This window comes from Leiobunum rupestre, chromosome 9 (genome assembly GCF_980474605.1).
Source record: "Leiobunum rupestre chromosome 9, qqLeiRupe1.1.hap1, whole genome shotgun sequence".
NCBI lineage: Eukaryota > Metazoa > Arthropoda > Arachnida > Opiliones > Sclerosomatidae > Leiobunum > Leiobunum rupestre.
In genome coordinates, this window is record NC_143392.1 from 26,532,817 (window position 1) to 26,556,225 (window position 23,409).

The window sequence follows — 23,409 nt, forward strand, 5'->3', positions numbered from 1 at the left end:
TAAATTTTTTAAGTTTAGAAATGAAATGGATTCCAATAAATTTGATTAAAAAACCGCCGACATACGCGGCTTACTGGTTATTTTTAATTAACACAATGGTTAATTACCATTCCTTAAGTTTTCCAAAATAAAAGTTCAAAAACTTACTAAGCCTCATCATTTAACCGACAAAAACGGCGCCATTTTGTCAAAATTGAACGTGAACGCTCCAGCTTATCTATGAAACTACGCCGGAAATCGACTTCAGCGACGCCAAGTTTGCCCACATTGAACTAAAATTACCCGTGATTTTCCTATTCCCAGTATTAACGCGTGCTTTTTAAAGCCTAAACAGTGAGACCCTTTAGATTCTTGGTCCATCACGGGGAAGCCCTTCATGCCACGCGAGCCAACAGCTCACTACCCTAACTATTACGGTTAACCTCGACAAGTTTGTTTTTTATTAAGGCTTAGCTGATTCGCGAGCGCAATGAAAACTTGTTCACGGGATATATGATGTTAATTACGTCACATCTAACTCCATAGCGAAAAACTAAAGATTTATTGGAAATGGAATTTCACGAATCGGATTTTGATTAGCGCGAGATTTTGTTTCCATGGTAACCTCTTTAATAGCACAAGGAATATAAGAATACAATATAAAGCCGGCCGCTCGTGCGCGAGCTTTAACTGTGCAGCCGCGGCTTAAGAATTCACTATTTTTATGATTTGTGTGAAACAAGGTCTCATAAATATTTTTATATCGAGGCATACTTATGTAACACATGGTAATAGATCACTAATTAATATAAGGATGGCGCCAGGCTTTAAGTATTAGCCTAGCTGATTACTATTATTACTATTCTTACTTGACAAATTGCTGCCTTAAAGATTAGCAAATCCGTAAACCGGAAATATCAATAGTTTTTGTGTGTTTATTTTGTCTATTGGTCAGCCAAACTAAAATTCAGCCAATCCCATAATTCTGGGAAAATGTAAATTATTGTTGATAATCTCCACGCCAAAACATTTATCTCAAATTAGAAAAAAATATTACAAGTGTTTAACATGGTTGACACTAAAAAATTATCGACCTGAAAATATTCTACACGCAAAAATGTAAGTCTATTAATTTTGTACACAGACCTTTGATTACACAAAACTAACTGACAATATTAATATTAAATACCTCGTTTAATTTAAATTTACATATTTCGTATTAGTTATTTTGTTTTTAAGAATTTCGAGTAATATTCTTTGTGCAATAATCTCTTTTTAACTTAATAGCCAAGTGATGTTGTTTACTTACTTCTAACACTTTGATTTTATTTATTTTCACCATTGTGAGTCCTCCTTTATCGAACAGAAGTTTAGTTCAAATTAACGTGAACAAAAATTATTAGGCTTTAAACCTCGGCCACGATAAAGGTCCATTCTAAAATAATGTATTTTTTAGATCAGGGTACAGTCGCAGAGGGCATAAATACAGGGAAAATTAATTTAGTATATACTTGATGTTGGAGTTTTATTTGTTCATACATGGGTTGCGTCGCTAAACTGCGGAATAAGACTTTACGGTCGTATAAGCGAGACAAAATCGTAAATAAAAAAAGACTTTGAACTAAACTTATTAACTGTGAAACTACAAAAATGAGCAGCCAAGAAAAGAAGAAACATCAGTGCACAGGGTGCCGTTACGCCACCAACCAGAAGAGTCATTTCGTTGTCCACCAAAGAATTCACACCGGCGAGAAACCATTTAGTTGTGATCAGTGTTGTTTCATCACCGCGCGAAAGGACGCCTTAGCACTCCACAAAATGAGACACGCGCGAGTGAAGCCATTTCAATGTGACTATTGTAACTTCACGGCTCCGAAAATGGCTCTTTTGACGAGGCATCAGAGAATTCATTCTGGTGAGCAAGCCTTTAAGTGTAATCATTGTAATTGCGCAAGCGTGTATTCGAGTAATATGCTACGCCACAAAAGATCTCGCAAATGTGACTATACCAACGCGATTAAGCGCGACTTGACATCCCACGAAGAAAGACACGCACGAATCCTCCAAAATTACTTATCTTCCCATGGTCTTGCAGGGAGCCAAATTCTCGTTTCAACAAGTCACCATCAAGAACCAGCGCAACCAACACCGTCACAGTCAGGGAAATTGGCCATTCCTTGTGGTAAAATGGAAGTTAAAGATCCCGAACCCAGGGAACCTGACCCTGACACAACTGGGTACTTAGCAGCCGGTGCCAGCTCCATCGAAAAAGAGCCTGTTAGCGACTTCGGGGAGCCAGTGCCAATTTTCTCAGATGCCGATGTAGAAGAGCAGGAATACCACCACACTGCGGATATCGACGAGGTTGGCCCAGGTGAATGGGACACGCCGATCAAAACCTTGTTCAGAGCCGAATACGAAAGATTATGAATCTTCAGACTCAACCTTTTCTACCATTTTAATTTCGTGTTTATATTTTTATTTTTGTTTGAATTTTAAATTGAACGAGATTAAGCGTTTTCCTTAAAAAATAATTTTTTAACCAATTAAAAGTTTATTTCCTACAGGTGGGTTTTCCTTCAAAACAATTCCTGTAATTACATTACAGCCAAGGCCGTAACTAGGCTGGGGTTAAAAATAACTTTCATAATTAAAACTGACGCTTTGTTGAGCGAATTTTGTTTTTAATCAGAACGTTAAATCAAAGGGGCAGATCACTCCCTATAGTTGGTGTAAAAACTTGTAGTTTCGACTGTAGTTAAGAGATTACATAATCAATTACAGAATTAGCATTACCAAAGGCTGTTTTATTTATCCGAGCCGAATACGAAAATATCTGAATATTGGAACTAAAGACACTTATATTTACATAACTGTAATTTTATCTGACTTTAAAATTGAGCGAGATGAAGCATTTTTATATAAACAATCATTTTTAACTAATGAAATGTTTATTTCCTACGGGTTAGTTTTCTTTCAACACAATTCCTGCTATAACAGATATTCATCGCTGAGCAGACGTCCATTTTCCGACTTTAACTTTAGTCAAAACATTATTATCAAATAGAGATTAAGTTCTTAAATTTATGTTACCATAATGATAATACAGTGTGACACGTGTTGAAGTTTTCTTATTACCACTTTTCTTTGACACTGACCAATTGATTGAGGGATTAGCAATTCCGCAGTCTTGAAATATTAGTCGTTTTTATGTTTTTTTTTGTCTCTTAGTCATCCAAATAGAAATTCAGCCAAACCGATAACTCTTGGAAAATGTAAGTTAAATTTGATAAACTTTATGCCAAATTGAAGTACAGTGTTTCGCGAGGGTGGGTTAAGTAGGGAGGATTTGAAGGCTCAAGCCCCAACCCGAAATGGCTCAAGGGAAAGGTGGGTACAAATTAAAATTTACTTTTATTTTAAAAAGGAGGTTCTCAGTTAAAACTTACCCCGATAATGATTACCGTATTCGCCCTTGATGTATATATTGGTTTATAGGACAGTTTCAAACCTTTGCCTTTTTGGCATCGTTAAATTTAAATGTTGAAATCCCAAATCAATTTATAGTCAACCCTAACGCCCTGAATGGCTCGCTTTTAAATTGTAACTTATAAAAATACCAAACTTAATTTTAGACGCGTTTCGGACACAGCCTAGTTAAGAGCGGGCTGTAAACATATTTTATATTTTGTTCCGTCAATATAGACAAATCCGGCAACCCAGAAATAGTATATCGTTTATAGAAAGTAATTTTCTCAGTTTGTTCGACTATTTTATTAGATACCGTTAACATCCTTTTCCGAGCCTTTTCAGTTTACGTAGATTCACGGGGCGGCAAAAGCGAGAAGATGGATTTCGTCAACTAAGCAGACGCTTTGCGTTTTGTAAGAGCCAATCAAAAATATTTGAATCCAATAATTTTCGTACCATCCATTTGATTACGCAAAACTAATAGACAATATTAATACGAAATACCTTTATTAAATTAAATTTACATATTTTGTAGAACCTAAGGATTAAGAATTAAGACTTATTTTCTTCGCCTGTTCACGCTGAAATCTCAGCAATGTTTCGTAGAGCGCATGAACGAAAACGAACGTAATACACGAGTGTTTAACTGGGTTAACCACGAAAATGGTGCGCAAATGTAAATTCATCGAATAGGTCGCCAATCTACTGGATTTCTGAACAAGGAGTTTCTCCCGAGACTGCACACTAGTCTAAAGCTGCCGTATTACGGTTGACAAAAGAAAAATTCTATCATTAGAGCTTCACCTATTATTCAGAAAAAAATTCCAGATTGTCTCTAATGCTTTCCGATAACCAAATCGCCACCATCTCCAAATATACCTAGTATAAGCCACTTGTGGTTTAATGGTCTTTGTTTCTGTATAAATTAAAAATAAATAAATATATTCCCTACTAATCTTATTGCCAAGGCTTAGCGCCCAATTTTAATAAAATTGTTTTATAATCCGCGAAAATGTTATTAGGAAAGTAATGTTGTTTAGTTACGTCTAAAATTTTTCCATCGCGAGTCCTTCAATATCGAAGAAGTCTAGGCTCTGAGTTGGGTGAGACCAAAGATAATTTAGAACTCTGTACCCTAGATTCGATTTCTGATGGCTTTCTGATTGACGTTATTCGTAACGAAGCGTCTACCCACTTCTGTCACGTGACCTCCGAAAAATAGACCTCCATCGGTCGCTGTATTGTTCTATCACGGCTAGCTTTGATGACGCGGTGTTACGTGAACAGCCCGTCAATAAAGTTGGTAGTGGTCTTATCCATATAATTGGTTATCATGTTATCTTTGGAGCTAACTTTTTCGGAGTTCCGGCAGGAAGTGGGTAAACGCTATTGACTACGCACGAGGAAGTGATTTCGAATTTAGGGTACGGGGTCAATATTATTTTTAGTGAGACGCTTTATAAAATAACACTGAGATTTTGCGCTATAAAAAAATACCTCTCCTATTATTAAATATTTTAACTCACATCAATAAAAGTAGGCGATATTAACATACAAACGTCGGTGAGACGCTTTATAAAATAACACTGAGATTTTGCGCTATAAAAAAATACCTCTCCTATTATTAAATATTTTAACTCACATCAATAAAAGTAGGCGATATTAACATACAAAAGTATTTTTTTATATCAGGGTACAGGCTGAGAAGGCGTATTTACCAGGGAAACAGCTGGTGATGTCATTTCGGTGGGAAATGTCGACTGAATAAGCCATAAACGTTTCCACTCATTATTTATTTGATAAAGGTTAACCTCTGAAAAGCATTTTTAATTATTTCGTTCTTGCTAATATTTGAATCATGTTCTGATTTGGCATTTACATAATAAATAAAGTTCCAAGACTTTCCGGTCGCGCAAGGAAGATAAATTCGTTGGTCCGAAATATATTGTAACGAAATTTATTAACTGTTATACTGTCGAAATGAGTGTCCGTAAAGAGCAGAAGTACCAGTGCACTGAGTGCCCTTACGCCACCAACAATAAGGATCATTTCATGGTCCACGGAAGGAGACACACCGGCGAGAAACCATTTCAATGTGATCAGTGTACCTACGCATTCTCACAGAATTGTGATTTGTTGGAGCACCAGAGAGTGCATTCGGGGGAAAAAACATTTCAATGTGATCAGTGTAGTTTCTCGAGCACGAATTCGAGTAATGTGATTCGCCACGAAAGAACTCACACAGGAGAAAAACCATTTCAATGTGATCAGTGTAGTTTCGCGAGCACGAATTTGAGTAATGTGATTTGTCATGAAAGAACTCACACAATAGAAAAACCATTTCAATGTAGCCAGTGTAGTTATTCATCCATGCATAAAAGTGAATTGTTGAAGCACCAGGCAGTGCATTCGAATGAAACACCCTTCAAGTGTGATCAGTGTAGTTACGCGAGCGGGTATTCGAGTAATGTGCTACGCCACAAAAGAAGACACACAGGAGAAAAACCTTTCAAATGTGACGAGTGCGACTATACTAGCACGATGAAGCGCGACTTGACATCCCACAAAGAGAAACACTCACGAATCCTCCAAGGTCACTTAGCAATTCATGCTGTTCTTGGAAACCAAAGTGTGCCTTCGACAAGTCACGATCAAGAAACAGTGCATCCAACACCGTCACAACTTCCGCAATTAGACATTCCTCATGATCAAGTGGAAGCTAAAGATCCGGAACTCGGGGAAACTGACACTGAGACCACTGGGTATTTCACCACCGATGTCAGTGCCATCGAAAAAGAGTCTGCTTCCGACTTTGTGGACCCAGTTCCGAATTTCTCAGTTGCCAACGTAGTTGGACTGGAATTCAACCCTACTGAGGACAACGAAGTGGGTGGCTCAGACGAATGGGACACGCCGATCAAGACCTTGTTCCGAGCCGAATACGAAAGATTATGAATTTTGGGACTAATGAAAATTTTTCTACCATTTTAATTTTATATATACATTTTTTTATTTGTCTTACTTATAAATTGAACGAGATTAAAAAGTAAAAATCATTTTTAACGAATTATAAGTTCATTACTTACAGGTTTGTTTTTTTAACACAATTCCAGTTATAACAGACTACCGCCATTTCGAGATTCATCGCTGAGCCACTTTTTAGCAGACAAGCTACGCCAGCGCGAGAAAACGTGTGAGAGTGTAGCTTTAACGCGCGGAGACTGTTTACCCTTCAGGCTTCACGTGCTCTCTACTTGATTTCTTAAGCTGTCATTTAGTTCAGAAAGTAACCTAAGGATTGTGCTGCATTAGCGGCTGCAGTGCATGAACTCGCCAAGACAGGTGAATCAGTTTATATTTTGTAGGAACTTAATATTACTCTTAAAAGGGTTGGCACAATTTTGCCAAGGGTGGAAAAAACCGGATGGAAAGAACTAGATTTTTCCACGGTTCTTTCCACCTATTGTGTTCCTGTTAAAAACCGTGTAGAAAATCGTACTTTCATGGTTTTTCCACCTACTGGCAAAATTCAATAAAAAATAAATAACTAAAGCAGTATATTCTTCTATTCTATTCACTCTTCTTCTGGCCTTTTTTCATCTCTCCTATTTGCTATGACCAAATTAGTCACTTAATAGATATATCAATGATTAATTTAGCATGAAAAGAGTTTTTTCCGGTTTTGTCCATTTTTTCTGGTTTTTACCAGTTTTTCCCACATGTACCGTCAAAAACTTTTTGCCAACCTGGATTATATATCTTACTATATTTATGGATGCACCTTTTACATTTATAACCAAGCACTTTTATTTCCCCAACTAATAACAAAACGTCTACTTCATTATCACGTTTCCAAATTGTTGTGCTGCAACCTTATAGCGGTCCTTGAATGGACTTCTAGGGCATCGTTTAACTTTTGTCCATCGACCATGATGCTGCCAAGATAAACTGGTTCGTCGAACAGAAAGAGCTACCTCCGGCCTTCAAGCCACACTGAACGCTGCTCATTCGGGTCGTTGCCTCAACGTCCTCCGGCCGAAGGTTGGGTTATTACCATAGTAAAACTTTACCAATTTTAAAAGGTTATTTAAAATCTTAGGGTGTTTAGTGTTATTAAAGTATATAATAGTAAGATTAATTTCGACTATTTTGTTATTTGAATAAATATCCTTAAATTAGGTGAAAAATGTTGACAATTTTCTTGATTAGGGTTGGACGCGTAACCGCTTTTTGCTAATAATGGAATTTGGTTTTATCTATGAATTTCAAGAAACGACGACACAAGACTGTATGAATTTATCTCGCTAATACGACTGGAAATCTGAAATGGACTTTGTGCACTGGTACTTCTTCTCTCCTTGAATAGAAGAAAATTACATACCAACCAAAACGGTCATTTGATTGTCCACGTAAGTCACGATCAAGAACCAGAGCTACCAATACAATTGCAACCACGGAAATTGAACATCCCTTGTCGTCAAACGGGTGTTGAATCTTCTTCGGATTAATTTGTCACGGACCAACCCGATTCCATCTACGCCGCCAAAGACATAGATGCCGAAACCGGGGAAACTGACCCAGACACAACAGGCCAATTCACAGTGAATGTCAGCTTTATCGAAAAAAACTGCTTGCTTCTTCTCAGTTGGCAACGTAGAAGATCTGTTATATCATCTTATTAAGGATAGCGACGTGGGTGGCTTAATCGAATGGGACACTCCAATCAAGACCTTGTTCCGAGCCGAATACGAAAGTATCTTAATCTTGGGACTAAAAAAATTTTCTACCATTTTTATTTTATATTTACAAAACGAAATAGTATATCGTTTATAGAAAGTAATTTTCTCAGTTTGTTCGTCTATTTTATTAGATACCGTTAACAGCCTTTTCCGAGCCTTTTCAGTTTACGTAGATTCACGTGGCGGCAAAAGCGAGAAGATGGATTTCGTCAACTAAGCAGACGCTTTGCGTTTTGTAAGAGCCAATCAAAAATATTTGAATCCAATAACTTGGCGGGAGTAGTGGCGTACTCCTGTAATCCCAAGCGTCTGGGAGGCAGAGTTTGTGGATGGCCGTGTGAGGACGACCACCAATCCCCCAACGGGTGGTTGTCATACTTCCGCCACGGGTGTCCCAACCCTATCCCCAAGTATCCCCCCGTTGGCGTGGCCGTAACACATATCTCGCACCTGATTAATCAAATGGACGAGCGGACTGAATTGTCCCACCCGTCACAATCGCTCATAACGAGCTTCTAAAAAAAAAAATCCAATAATTTTCGTACCATCCATTTGATTACGCAAAACTAACTGACAATATTAATACAAAATACCTTTATTAATTTAAATTGAAATATTTTGTAGAACCTAAGGATTAAGAATTTCGACTTATTTTTTTCGCCTGTTGACGCTGAAATCTCAGCAATGTTTCGTAGAGCACATGAACGAAAGCGATCGCGGTACACGAGTGTTTAACTTGGTTAACCACTAAAATTGTGCACAAATGTTAGTTCATCGAATAGGTCGCCAATCTACTGGATTTCTGAACTCTAGTCTAAAGCTGCCGTATAACGGTTGGCCAAAGAAAAATTCAATTATTAGAGCTTCACCTATTGGTCAGAATAAAATTCCGCATTGTCTCTAATGCTTTCCGATAACCAAATCGGCACCATATCCACATATCCCTAGTATAAGCCCCTTGTGGTTTAATGGTCTTTGTTTGTGTATATTTAAAAAAATATATATATATTCCCTACTATTGTTATTGCCAAGGCTTAGCACCCAATTTCAATAAAATTGTTTTATAATCCGCGAAAATGTTATTAGGAAAATAATGTTATTTAGTTACGTCTAAAATTTTTCCATCGCGAGTCCTTCAATATCGAAGAAGTCTAGGCTCTGAGTTGGGTGAGACCAAAGATAATATAGAACTCTATACCCTAGATTCGAATTCTGATAGCTTTCTGATTAACGTTTTTCGAAACGAAGCGTCTACCAACTTCTGTCACGTGACCTCCGAAAAATAGACCTCCATCGGTCGCTGTATTGTTCTATCACGGCTAACTTTGATGACGCGGTGTTACGTGAACAGCCCGTCAATAAAGTTGGTCGTGGTCTTATCCATATAGTTGGTTATCATGTTATCTTTGGAGCTGACCATTTCGTAGTTCCGGCAGGAAGTGTGTAAACGCTATTGACTACGCACGAGGAAGTGATTTCGAATTTAGGGTACAGGGTCAATATTATTTTTGGTGAGACACTTTCTAAAATAACACTGAGATTTTGCGCTATAAAAAATACCTCTCCTAATATTAAATATTTTAATTAACATCAATAAAAGTAGGCGATATTAACATACAAACGTCGGTCGGAATAAAGTCCATTCAAAAGTAAAGTATTTTTTTATATCAGGGTACAGGCTGAGAAGGCGTATTTACCAGGGAAATGTCGACTGAATAAGCCATAAACATTTCCACTCATTATTTATTTGATAAAGGTAAACCTCTGAAAAGCTTTTTTAATTATTTCGTTCTTGCTAATATTTGAATCATATTCTGATTTGGCTTTCGTTGGTCCGAAATTTATTAACTGTTATACTGTCTAAATGAGTGTCCGTGAAGAGCAGAAGTACCAGTGCACTGAGTGCCCTTACGCCACCAGCAATAAGGAACATTTAAGGATCCACGGAAGGAGACACACCGGCGAGAAACCATTTCAATGTGATCAGTGTACCTACGCATTCTCACAGAAGTGTGATTTGTTGAAGCACCAGAGAGTGCATTCGGGGGAAAAACTATTTCAATGTGATCAGTGTAGTTTCGCGAACATGAATTCGAGTAAAATGATTCGCCACGAAAGAACTCACACAGGAGAAAAACCATTTCAATGTGACCAGTGTAGTTACGCAAGCGCGTATCCGAGTAATGTGCTACGCCACAAAAGAACACACACAGGAGAAAAACCTTTCAAATGTGACGAGTGCGACTATACTAACACGATGAAGCGCAACTTGACTATCCACAAAGAAAGACACGCAAGAATACACCAAGGTCGCTTAGCTATTCATGGTCTTCCCGGAAACCAAAGTGGTGCTTCGACAAGTCACGATCAAGAAACAGTGCATCCAACACCGTCACAACTTCCGCAATTAGATATTCCTCATGGTCAAGTGGAAGCTAAAGATCCGGAACTCGGGGAAACTGACATTAAGACCACTGGGTACTTCACCGCCGATGTCAGTGCCATCGAAAAAGAGTCGGCTTCCGACTTTGTGGACCCAGATCCGAATTTCTCAGTTGCTAACGTAGATGGACTGGAATTCAACCCTACTGAGGACAACGAAGTGGATGGCTCAGACGAATGGGACACGCCGATCAAGACCTTGTTCCGAGCCGAATACGAAAGATTATAAATTTTGGGACTCATGAAAATTTTTCTACCATTTTAATTTTATATATACATTTTTTTATTTGTCTTACTTATAAATTGAACGAGATTAAAAATTAAAAATCATTTTTAACGAATTATAAGTTCATTACTTGCAGGTTGGTTTTTTTAACACAATTCCAGTTATAACAGACTACCGCCATTTCGAGATTCATCGCTGAGCCACTTTTTAGCAGACAGGCTACGCCAGCGCGAGAAAACGTGTGAGAGTGTAGCTTTAATGCGCGGAGACTGTTTACCCTTCCGGCTTCACGTGCTCTCTACTTGATTTCTTAAGCTGTCATTTAGTTCAGAAAGTAAACCTAAGGATTGTGCCGCATTAGCGGCTGCAGTGCTTGAACTCGCCAAGACAGGTGAATCAGTTAATATTTTGTAGGAACTTAATATTACTCTTGACAGGGTTGGCACAATTTTGCCAAGGGTGGAAAAAACCGGATGGAAAGAACTAGATTTTTCCACGGTTCTTTCCACCTATTGTGTTCCTGTTAAAAACCGTGTAGAAAATCGTACTTTCATGGTTTTTCCACCTACTGGCAAAATTCAATAAAAAATAAATAACTAAAGCAGTATATTCTTCTATTCTATTCACTCTTCTTCTGGCCTTTTTTCATCTCTCCTATTTGCAATGACCAAATTAGTCACTTAATAGATATATCAATGATTAATTTAGCATGAAAAGAGTTTTTTCCGGTTTTGTCCATTTTTTCTGGTTTTTACCAGTTTTTCCCACATGTACCGTCAAAAACCTGTTTTTGGCAACCTGGATTGTATATCTTACTATATTTATGGATGCACCTTTTACATTTATAACCTAGCACTTTTATTTCCCCAACTAATAACAACACGTCTACTTCATTATCACGTTTCCAAATTGTTGTGCTGCAACCTTATAGCGGTCCTTGAATGGACTTCTAGGGCACCGTTTAACTTTGGTCCCTCGACCATGATGCTGCCAAGATAAACTAGTTCGTCGAACAGGAAGAGCTACCTCCGGCCTTCAAGCCACACTGAACGCTGCTCATACGGGTCGTTGCCTCAACGTCCTACGGCCGAAGGTTGGGTTATTACCATAGTAAAGCTTTACCAATTTTAAAAGGTTATTTAAAATCTTAGGGTGTTTAGTGTTATTAAAGTATATAATAGTAAGATTAATTTCGACTATTTTGTTATTTGAATAAATATCCTTAAATTAGGTGAAAAATGTTGACAATTTTCTTGATTAGGGTTGGACGCGTAACCGCTTTTTGCTAATAATGGAATTTGGTTTTATCTATGAATTTCAAGAAACGACGACACAAGACTGTATGAATTTATCTCGCTAATACGACTGGAAATCTGAAATGGACTTTGTGCACTGGTACTTCTTCTCTCCTCGAATAGAAGAAAATTACATACCAACCAAAACGGTCATTTGATTGTCCACGTAAGTCACGATTAAGAACCAGAGCTACAATTGCAACCACGGAAATTGAACATCCCTTGTCGTCAAACGGGTGTTGAATCTTCTTCGGATTAATTTGTCACGGACCAACCCGATTCCATCTACGCCGCCCAAGACATAGATGCCGAAACCGGGGAAACTGACCCAGACACAACAGGCCAATTCACAGTGAATCGAAAAAAAAACTCTTTGCTTCTTCTCAGTTGGCAACGTAGAAGATCTGGAATACTACCCTTTTGAGGATAGCGACGTGGGTGGCTTAATCGAATGGGACACTCCAATCAAGACCTTGTTCCGAGCCGAATACGAAAGCATCTTAATCTTGGGACTAAAAAACATTTTGTACCATTTTTATTTTATATTTACAAAACTGTATTTTTGTCTGACTTTAAAATTGAATGAGATTAAGCATTTTTAAATAAAAAATCATTTTTACTAATGAAAAGTTTATTTCCTACATGTTGGTTTTCTTTCAACACAATTTCGGCTATAACAGATATTCATCCCTAATCAGACGACCAGTTTCCGAATCGATTATCAAATAGAGATTAATTTTTGAATATATGTTACCATAATAATGATAAAGTGTGACACGTGTAGAAATTTTCTCATTACCACTTTTCTTTGACACTGACCAATTGCGTTTTGTAAGAGCTAATCAAAAATTTTTGAATCCAATAATTTTCGTACCATCCATTGGATTACTATATTATTTTTGGTGATACGCTATATAAAATAACACTGAGATTTTGCGCTATAAAAAATACCTCTCATATTATTAAATATTTTAATTAACATCAATAAAAGTAGGCGATATTAAAATACAAACGTCGGTCGGAATAAAGTCCATTCAAAAGTAAAGTATTTTTTATATCAGGGTACAGGCTGAGAAGGCGTATTTACCAGGGAAACCGCTGGTGATGTCATTTCGGTGGGAAATGTCGGCTGAATAAGCCATAAACGTTTCCACTCATTATTTATTTGATAAAGGTTAACCTCTGTAAAGCTTTTTTAATTATTTCGTTCTTGTTAATATTTGAATCATGTTCTGATCCGGCATTTACAGAATAAATAAAGATCCAAGACTTTCCGGTCGCGCAAGGAAGATAAATTCGTTGGTTCGAAATATATTTGAACGAAATTTATTAACTGTTATACCGTCGAAATGAGTGTCCGTAAAGAGCAGAGGTACCAGTGCACTGAGTGCCCTTACGCCACCAACAATAAGGAACATTTAAGGATCCACGGAAGGAGACACACCGGCGAGAAACCATTTCAATGTGATCAGTGTAGTTACGCAAGCGCGTATTCGAGTAATGCGCTACGCCACAAAAGAACACACACAGAAGAAGAACCTTTCAAATGTGACGAGTGCGACTATACCAACACGGTGAAGCGCAACTTGACTATCCACAAAGAAAGACACGCACGAATCCTCCAAGGTCGCTTAGCAATTGATGGTCTTCCCGGAAACAAAAGTGGGGCTTCGATAAGTTACGATCAAGAAACAGTGTATCCAACACCGTCACAACTTCCGCAATTAGACATTCCTCATGGTCAAGTGGAAGCTAAAGATCCGGAACTCGGGGAAACTGACATTAAGACCACTGGGTACTTAACGGCCGATGTAAACGCCATCGAAAAAGAATCTGTTTGCGACTTTGTGGACCCAGTTCTGAATTTCTCAGTTACCAACGTAGAAGGGGTGAAATTCCACCCTACTGAGGACAACGAAGTGGGTGGCTCAGACGAATGGGACACACCGATCAAGACCTTGTTCCGAGCGGAATACGAAAGATTATGAATTTTGGGACTAATGAAAATTTTTCTACCATTTTAATTTTATATATACATTTTTTTATTTGTCTTACTTATAAATTGAACGACATTAAAAATTAAAAATCATTTTTAACGAATTATAAGTTCATAACTTACAGGTTTATTTTTTAACACAATTCCAGTTAAAACAGACTACCGCCATTTCGAGATTCATCGCTGAGCCACTTCTTAGCAGACAGGCTACGCCAGCGCGAGAAAACGAATGAGAGTGTAGGCGTCGCTTTAATGCGCGCAGAATGTTTACCCTTCACGTGCTCTCTACTTGTTCTCTTAAGCTGTCATTTAGTTCAGAGATGAAGCCGGGAGTAGTGGCTCACTCCTGTAATCCCAGGCGTCCGGGAGGCAGAGTTTGTGGCAGGCCGTGTGAGGACGACTACCAATCCTTCAACGAGTGGTCGGGATACTTCCGCCGCGGGTGTCCCCACCCCAGGGGCGTAGGAACCAGGGGGGGCAAGGGGGGCAATGCCCCTCCCTAGAAATTTACTCGGAGGGGCAACTAATATTATTGCCCCCTCCAACTTTTTGGTCAGTAGAAATATTCGCAAGGCTCAAATTATCATTTTAAAAGCATATAAAGCTTATAGAACCTCAACCGTATTCAAATTTCAGTATTTTCCCGCCAATGTATCTAGTAGAAAAATGTACAAATGCATTCGGAGAAGCTACACTCCATTAAAAATTCAAAACCATACTCCAGATCACTTTTGGTTTTCCTTTGCCCCCTCCAACTTCTAGAAGGTTCCTACGCCCCTGCCCCACCCTTGTCCCCACGTATCCCCCCGTTGGCGTGGCCGTTACACATATCTCACCCTGATTAATCAGTTATTGTGTGTGTGTGCTGGTGTCTAAGGCCTCGGGTCGACACCGATGTTTGTGTATCTCAAAAAAAAAGTTCAGAAATGAACCTAAGGATGGGGCCACATTAGCGGCGGCAGTGCGCGAACACGCCAAGACAGGTGAATCAGTTTGTATTTTGTAGTAGCTTAATATTACCCTATTGTTAGATATTTGTCATTTGTATATATTGTATATCTTTCTATATTTATGGATGCACCTTTTACATATATAACCAAGTACTTTTATTTCCCTCTCTGGTATTGCAAGTGACACGTGATCATCAGCTGCAACCTTATAGCATGTATTGGTCCTTGAGTGGACTGTAAGGGCCCCGTAGAACCCTCGTCCCTCTACCATGATGCTGCCAAGATAAACTGGTTGGTCGAACAGGAAGAGCTACTTCCGGCCTTCAAGCCACACTGAACGCTGCTCATACGGGTCTTTGCCTCAACGTCCTTCGGCCGAAGGTTGGGTAAATACCAGAGTAAAACTCTTCCCATTTCAAAAGTACATTTAAAATCTTAAGGTGTTTAGTGTTTGTAAAGTATATAACGGTAAGATTGATTTCGACAATTGAATTTATTTTATTTAAATAAATATCCTTAAATTAGGTGAAAAATGTAGACAATATTCTTGATAAGGGTTGGCCGCGTAATCGCTTTTTGCTAATAATGGAATTTGTTTTTTTCTAGGAATTTCTGGAAGTGGGTTACGTCGACAAACTACGACACCAATCTATGAATTTTTCGATAATGCGACCGGAAATCCGAAATGGACTTTGTGCACTGGTACTACTTCTCTCCTCGACTAGCAGAAAAATCCCGTAGCCCAAAATGCAAATGTCGAACCCTTCGTATATGCAACCAACTAAAAGGGTCATTTGATTGTCCACAAAAGAAGACACAAGGGAAATAAACCTTACAAATGTGATGAGTACGAGTATGCCATGGTCTTCCCGGAAACGGAAGTGGAGTTTCGACAAGTCACGATCATATACCAGTGCCACCAATGCCATTACAACCACGGCGATTGGACATCCCTTGTCGTCAAACGGGATTTGAATCTTCTTCGGAGCAGCTTTGAGATTTAAAAAATGAACAATATAAATATGTGGCGACCAACCCGACTACACCGAGGGGTAAGACACTCTGCGAACTCGGTGTACACTGCCGAACCTTTGAAAGTGCTAAATGGAACTCGCGAACTCTTGAAAATATGTACCTTTAACAGTGCTATATGCACGAACTCGGTGTACAGATTATCTGAGACTGTCTTACCCCTCGGGCTACACTAAAGCTGCAAAAGCCGTAGATCTCGAACCAGGGGAAACTGACCCAGGAACCACTGACTGCTTCACAGCGGATGTCAGCTCCATCGAAAAAGACTGTTTGCTTCTTCGTGGAGCCGGTGACAATTCTCTCAGATGCCAACGCAGAAGAACTGGAATACCACCCTATTGAGGATAACGACGAGGGTGGCTCGGACGAATGGGACACGCCGCGCCGATCAAAACATTTTCGGAACCGAACACGAAAGCATCTGAAACTTGGGACTAAAGAAACTTTTCCTACTATTTAAATTTTATATTTAAATATCTGTTATTTTGTTTAACTTCAAAATTGAACGAGATTAAGCATTTTAATAAAAAATCAATTTTAACTAATGACATGTTTATTTCCTACAAGTTGGTTTTCTTGCAACACAAATTTGCTATAACAGATATTCATAGCTAAGTGGACGTCTATTTTCCGAATCAATTCGATTATTCAATTTTACTTCATTCAAAGCATTATTATCAAATAGATATTAAGTTCTTAAATTTATGTTACCATAATAATAATACAGTGTGACACGTGTTGAAGTTTTCTTATTACCACTTTTCTTTGACACTGACCAATTAGTTGTAGGATTAGCAATTCAGCAGTCCTAAAATATTAATCGTTTTTATGGCTTTATTTTGTTTATTAGTTAACCAAATTGAAATTCAGCCAAACCGATTATTCTTGAATTTGATAAACTTCTAAATTAATTGAAGTACAGTGTTTCGCGAGGTTTATTAAGTAGGGAGGATTTGAATGTTCAAACCCCAACCCGAAAAGACTCAAGGGAAACTGCGGGTACAAAATATAATTAACTTTTATGTTAAAAAGAAGGTGATCAGTTAAACCTTAACCCGATAATTAATACTGAATATATTGGTTTATAGGGTGGTTTCAAAACAAGGCCTATTTTGCATCGTTAAAATTAAAAGTTGAAATCTCCAATCTATTTTTAGTCGACCCTTATGCCCTTAATGGCTCACTTTTAAATTGTAACGGATAGAAATCCCAAACTTAGTTTTAGACGCGTTTCGGACACAGCCCAGTAAAGCGCGGGCTAAAATCATATTTTATGTTTTGTTCCGTGTCTGGCCCTTCTCCCGTCAATATAGATCAATCGGGCAACCCAGAAATAGTACATAGTTTATAGAAAGTAATTTTCCCAGTTTATTCGACGTAATTATTTTATTAGATACCGTTAACAGTCTTTTCAGTTTACGTAGATCCACGTAGCGGCAAAAGCGAGAAGCTCAAATACAGCTGGATTAAATGGCAATATTATTTTGAACTACCTTTGTTACTTTAAATTGAAAAATTTTGTAGTACCTAAAGATTAAGAATTACGACAAATTTTCTTTGCCGGTTCACGTTGAAATCTCGGCAATGTTTCGTAGAGCGCATGAACGAAAATGCAAGTGGTTCACGAGTAGAAAACTGTGTTCACCATTAAAGTGGTGCACAAATGTTAGTTCATCGAATGTGCACAAATGTTAGTTCATCGAATAGTTGTGCACAAATATTAGTTCATAGAATAGTTGTGCACAAATATTAGTTCATAGAATAGTTGTGCACAAATATTAGTTCATCGAATAGTTGTGCACAAATGTTAGTTCATCGAATAGTTGTGCACAAATGTTAGTTCATCGAATAGTTTTTAAATCTAATGGATTTCTTATCAGGTTTCTCCCGAGACTGCGCTCTAGTCGAAAGGCGACTTTTTACAGTTGGTTAACCACTAAAATTGTGCACAAATGTTAGTTCATCGAATAGGTCGCCAATCTACTGGATTTCTGAACAAGCAGTTACTCCCGAGACTGCACTCTAGTCTAAAGCTGCCGTATTACGGTTGGCAAAAGAAAAATTCAATCATTAGAGCTTCACCTATTAGTCAGAAAAAAATTCCGGATTGTCTCTAATGGTTTCCAATAACCAAATATCTCCGAACATCCCTTGTGTTCCCTACGGCCTTGCAATCCTCTGAACGATAGTCGTCCCATTCAAACTCATCGACTTTATTATTGCAAATGATCTGGACCAAGGAAAGAACTCGGACACCGGTTCCGATAAGGCAAAAAGTGCCGGAAAGCATAACATGTTTGTTAGTCCTCGATTAGCTAGTCTACCTTCAGCATCGCAGACGAGCCGACCTAAAAACGGTTTTCCAATACGCGAAAATGTTATTAGCAAAGTGATGTTGTTTATTTACCATTGGAGCTAACCTTTTCGGAGTTCCGGCCGGAAGTGGGTAAACGCTATTGATTACGCGTGAGGAAGTGATTTCGAATCTAGGGTACAAAATCTATATTATCTTTGGTGAGACACTCTATTAAATAATTCTAAGATTTTTCGCTTTAAAGGGAATATACCCTCGGTTATTTGGTGTGGAACACCAACGTTTGCAGTTCTGGCCGCTCTTGCCTTTGGCTTTAGAAATGTTTGGCGCCACTGTACAGGGTAATTTGAAAAATTGAAGGGGTCTTCCATAAAGATTGCTTTGCAGGTTATATTCCCTTTAAAAAATACCTCGTCTACTATAAAATATTTTAATTTGCATCAATAAAGGTAGGCGATATTAACATTTCAATCAAAATGATACGAACAATTTTTTTTTAAATTAAAAAACCTCGGTCGGAATAAAGTCCATTCAAAAGTAATGTATTTTTACAGGCCGAGAAGGCGTATTTAAAAGGGAAATGTCGGGTGAATAAGCCATTAACGTTCACGTTCACTATCTATTTGATAAAGGTTAACCACTGAAAAGTTTTTTTATGAAATATTTAGTTCCTGATAATATTGGAATTATTTTAGAACTGTTTAAGCATTTGTAGAATAAACAAAGGTCCAAGACTTTCCGGTCGCACAAGGAATATAAATTCGTCAGTCCGAAATAAAATTTTAACAAAACTTATTAACTTTTATACTGTCGAAATGAGTGCCCCAGAAGAGCAGAAGTACCAGTGCACTGAGTGCCTTTACGCCACCAACAACAAGGATCATTTCGTTGTCCACGGAAGGAAACACACCAACGAGAAACCATTTCAATGTGATCAGTGTACCTGCGCATTCTCACAGAAGTGTGATTTGTCCAAGCACCAGAGAGTGCATTCCGTCGAAAAACCATATCAATTTGATCAGTTTATTGTCTCGAGCACGAATCCGCGTAGTGTGCTACGCCACAAAAGAACACACACAGGAGAAGAACCTTTCAAATGTGACGAGTGCGACTATACTAGCATGATGAAGCGCAACTTGGAATCCCACAAAGAAACACACGCGAGACTCCTCCAAGGTCGCTTAGCTATTCATGCTCTTCCCGGAAACCAAAGTGGTGCTTCGACAAGTCACGATCAAGAAACAGTGCATTTAACACCGTCAAAACTACTGCAATCGGACATTCCTCGTGGTCAAATGGAAGGTAAAGATCCGGAGCTCGGGAAAACTGACACTGACACCTCTGGGTACTTAGCAGCCGATGTCAGCGCCATCGATAAAGAGTCTGTTTGTGACTTTGTGGAGTCAGCGCCCTTTTTATCAGTTGCCAACGTAGAAGAGCTGGAATACCAGCCTACTGAGGACAACGACGACGACGAATGGGATACGCCGATCAAGACCTTGTTCCGAGCCGAATACGAAAAATTATGAATCTTGGGACAAAAGACACTTCTTCTACCATTTTAATTTTATATTTACATAACTGTATTTTTGTCTGACTTTAAAATTGAACGAGATTAAGCATTTTTAAATAAAAAATCATTTTTAACTAATTATTTCCTACAAGTTGGTTTTCTTTCAACACATTCCTTCTATAACAGATATTCATCGCTGAGCAGACGTCCATTTTCCGAATCGATTTGATAATGGAATTTTACTTCATTCAAAGCATTGTTATCAAATAGAGATTAAGTTATTAAATTTTATGTTTCATAAGAATAATAAAGTGTGACACGTGTAGAATTTTTTTATGAACACATTTTTTTTTACTTTGATTAATTAGTAGAAGGATTATCAATTCCTTAGTCCTGAAATATTAGTCGTTTTTATGTGATCATTTTGTCTATTAGTTAAACCGATAATTCTTGGAAAACGTAGGTTAAATTTGATACACTTAATGCAAAATTGTTTCAGTTATTTGTAACACTTTTGACAATTGTACGCGAATCCTTCTTTATCGAAAAAATTCCCTGGTGGGCGAGTTTATGATATGTACGTAAATTATAAATTTAAAAACCACTCGTAAGATAAAGCGCATATAAAAAATATTTTTTTATAAAAAGGATGATATTATTTTTTGTGGGAAATTTCGGGTGGATAGTCCATAAACGTTTTCATTCTCAATTCACTTGCTATAGGTTAATCACCGTATCGGTTTTTATAACGACATATTTCCGGAAGGTAGCTCCCGCCCGGGATACTTCCGCCTGCTGTCGGGATTTTTGCGATCCCTTCAGCGCTTCTAACGTTGGTGCCGCTATTGTCTGTGACGTGTATTTGTTGTATTGGTGTCTAAGGCGCTAGCCGACACCATATCGTGTGACTCTAAAAAAAAAAAAAATAACGACATATTTGTTTACGCCTTTCTAGAAGTGCGTTTCGTTGATAACTACGACACAAGGCTTTCCGGTCGTAGGTAGCAAGATAAATTCGTCAATCCAAAAGTGACTTCGAACCAAACTTATTAACTGCGAAACTAGTCAAACTACCAAAATGAATAGCCGAGAAGAGCAGAACTGCACTGAGTGCCCTTACGCCACCAACATTAAGGATAATTTATTTGTCCACGGAAGAAGACGCGCAGGAGAGAAACCATATAAATGTGATCAGTGTAGATACGCATCCGCGCACAAGGATGATTTGTTAAAGTATCAGAGAAAGCATTCGGGGGAAAAACCCTTTAAATGTGATCAGTGTAGTTACACAAGCAAGTATTCGAGTGGTATGATTCATCACCAAAGAACTCACACAGGATAGACCATTTAAATGTGATCAGTGTAGGTACGCATCCGCGCAGAAGGGTGATTTGTCGAAGCATCCGAGAACTCATTCGGGGGAAAAACCCTTTAAGTGTAATCATTGTGATTACGCCAGCGCGAACTCCAGTGATCTGAATCGCCACATAATAACTCACACGAGAGAGAAACTATATAAATGTGATCAGTGTAGCTATGTATTTGCCCTGAAGGGTAATTTATTGAATGCATTCTGGTGAAAAACCCTTTAAGGGCAATCCTTCTAATTAAGCAAGCACTAATTCGAATAATTTGATTTACCCCGGAAGAACTCACACGGGAGATAAACCTTTCAAATGTGACGAGTGCGACTATCCCAGTACGCTCAAGCACCACTTGTTCCCCCACATGAGAAAACACAAGGTGGAGAAACCTTTTAAATGTACAAAGTGTGGATACCGGGCCAGACGTAAGATAAGTTTAGCAAACCACGAAAGAGAAAGTCACCCTCTGGAAGCAAAGATCAACGAATGCTTTAGTTGCGACAAGAACTTTGCTACGGAACAAACCCTACAAGGTCACTTAACAATTCATGGTCTTCCTGGAAACCAAAGTGGCGCTTCGACAAGTCATGATCAAGAATCAGCACAGCCAACACCGTCACAACCAGAACAATTGGACATCCCTTGTCGTCATACGGGAGTTGAATCTTGTTCGGAGCAACTTCAACGTTTGACGAACGAACAGATTAAATCTGTCACCGACCAACAAGATTCCATCTACGCCGCAAAAGCTGTAGTTCCCAGACTCGGGGAACCTGAACCAGACAAAACTGGGTACTTCACAGCGGGTGCCAGCTCCATCGAAAAAGAGACCTGGCGCCGTTTTTCTCTGTTGGCAACTTAGAAGAGCTGGAATACCACCCTACTGAGGACAACGACGAGGGTGGCTCAGACGAATGGGACACGCCGATCAAGACTTTGTTCGCAGCCGAATACGAAAGAATATGAATCTTGGGACTAAAGAAACTTTTTCTACCATTTTAATTTTATATATTTTTATTTTTCTCTGACTTTTAAATTGAACGACATTAAACGTTTTATAATTAATTTTTATCTAAGAGTAGTTTATTTCCTAAACAATGAGACGGAAATTTTGCATTTACCCTTCCGCCATTTCAAGATTTATTGCTGAGCCGCTACTTAGCCGACGACATCATTTGGAGGAGGCCCGAGAGCTTTTCTAAATAATAAACGGATTAAACCAGAGCTGCAAAATGAGTCAGAGTGTAGACTTAACGCCTTCTTTTAACCCCTCTATTAGCTCCGCATTGAAACTGAGGATCACGCCACGTATGGGCCAACTTGCCATGACGGGGTGGGTTCTTTTATATCTTGCTACCAAAATAAATTAATAATATTTTGCTTCAAAAAACCGTATTGCAACAAATTTAAATTTATTATTTTATATATCGTACTTCATTCGACCTTTATGGATGGCTCTTTAAAATATAAGAGCAAGCTCTGATCGATAGCCACGAAAAACCACTTAAACGGAAAAAAAGGTTAACTTCTTGGGCTCAATGTCTAATTTTTATCGAGAAATCTAACTATCGAAATCTCTAATCCATTTTTAGTCGACCCTAATGCAATTATCGGCTCGCTTTTGAGTTGTAACATAAAATCCTAAACTTAGTTTTAGTCGCGTTTCGGACACAGCCTAGTAAAACGCGGTCTAAAATAATATTTTAATTTTGTTCCGTGTCTGGCCCTTCTCCCGAAAATATAGACAAATCCGGCAACCCAGAAGTAGTAAATTGAAATGGATAAAGCACGGCCAACTTTGATCTCTCGCGCTACAGCGGCCATCTCATTCGTTGACGTTTATGTGTTAACCTATGACGCAAAAGATGTGTATGACGTGAGCGCCCCTAGCGGATTATTATTTTTAGAATAGTTTTTTCATTGAAGTCAATATAACAACCGAGCGTGGCGCTGAACTCCTACACGTTATAGTACAGTTTATAGTGGGGAAATCCTTGCTCGTGGAATTTCGACGAATGTGTTGGCCGCTGTAGCTCGAACAGCGCGTGATCGAAGTTGGCCGTGGAAAAAGCAATTTTCACAATTTAT

General features: G+C 38.4%; 4 protein-coding genes across 5 annotated transcripts in view; 3 read left to right on the top strand and 1 right to left on the bottom strand.

Moving 5' to 3' along the window:
• LOC149927025 (follistatin-related protein 5-like) overlaps nucleotides 1–23,409 on the bottom strand; it is a 233,649-nt gene that overhangs the window by 25,018 nt on the left and 185,222 nt on the right. The window lies entirely within an intron of this gene.
• LOC149927026 (uncharacterized) lies at nucleotides 1,529–2,489 on the top strand. Its single transcript, XM_090158903.1, has 2 exons — nucleotides 1,529–1,894; nucleotides 2,075–2,489. Exons 1-2 carry the CDS (start codon nucleotides 1,630–1,632, stop codon nucleotides 2,407–2,409), a joined length of 600 nt encoding a protein of 199 aa, XP_090015029.1. The 5' UTR covers nucleotides 1,529–1,629; the 3' UTR covers nucleotides 2,410–2,489.
• On the top strand, nucleotides 10,054–12,764 carry LOC149927027 (uncharacterized). Its single transcript, XM_090159267.1, has 2 exons — nucleotides 10,054–10,829; nucleotides 12,625–12,764. Exons 1-2 carry the CDS (start codon nucleotides 10,054–10,056, stop codon nucleotides 12,752–12,754), a joined length of 906 nt encoding a protein of 301 aa, XP_090015393.1. The 3' UTR covers nucleotides 12,755–12,764.
• Nucleotides 13,502–20,089, top strand: LOC149927028 (uncharacterized). The gene is made up of 2 exons (XM_090159268.1): nucleotides 13,502–14,109; nucleotides 19,943–20,089. The coding sequence occupies exons 1-2, from the start codon at nucleotides 13,502–13,504 to the stop codon at nucleotides 19,971–19,973; spliced, it is 639 nt and encodes a 212-aa protein (XP_090015394.1). The 3' UTR covers nucleotides 19,974–20,089.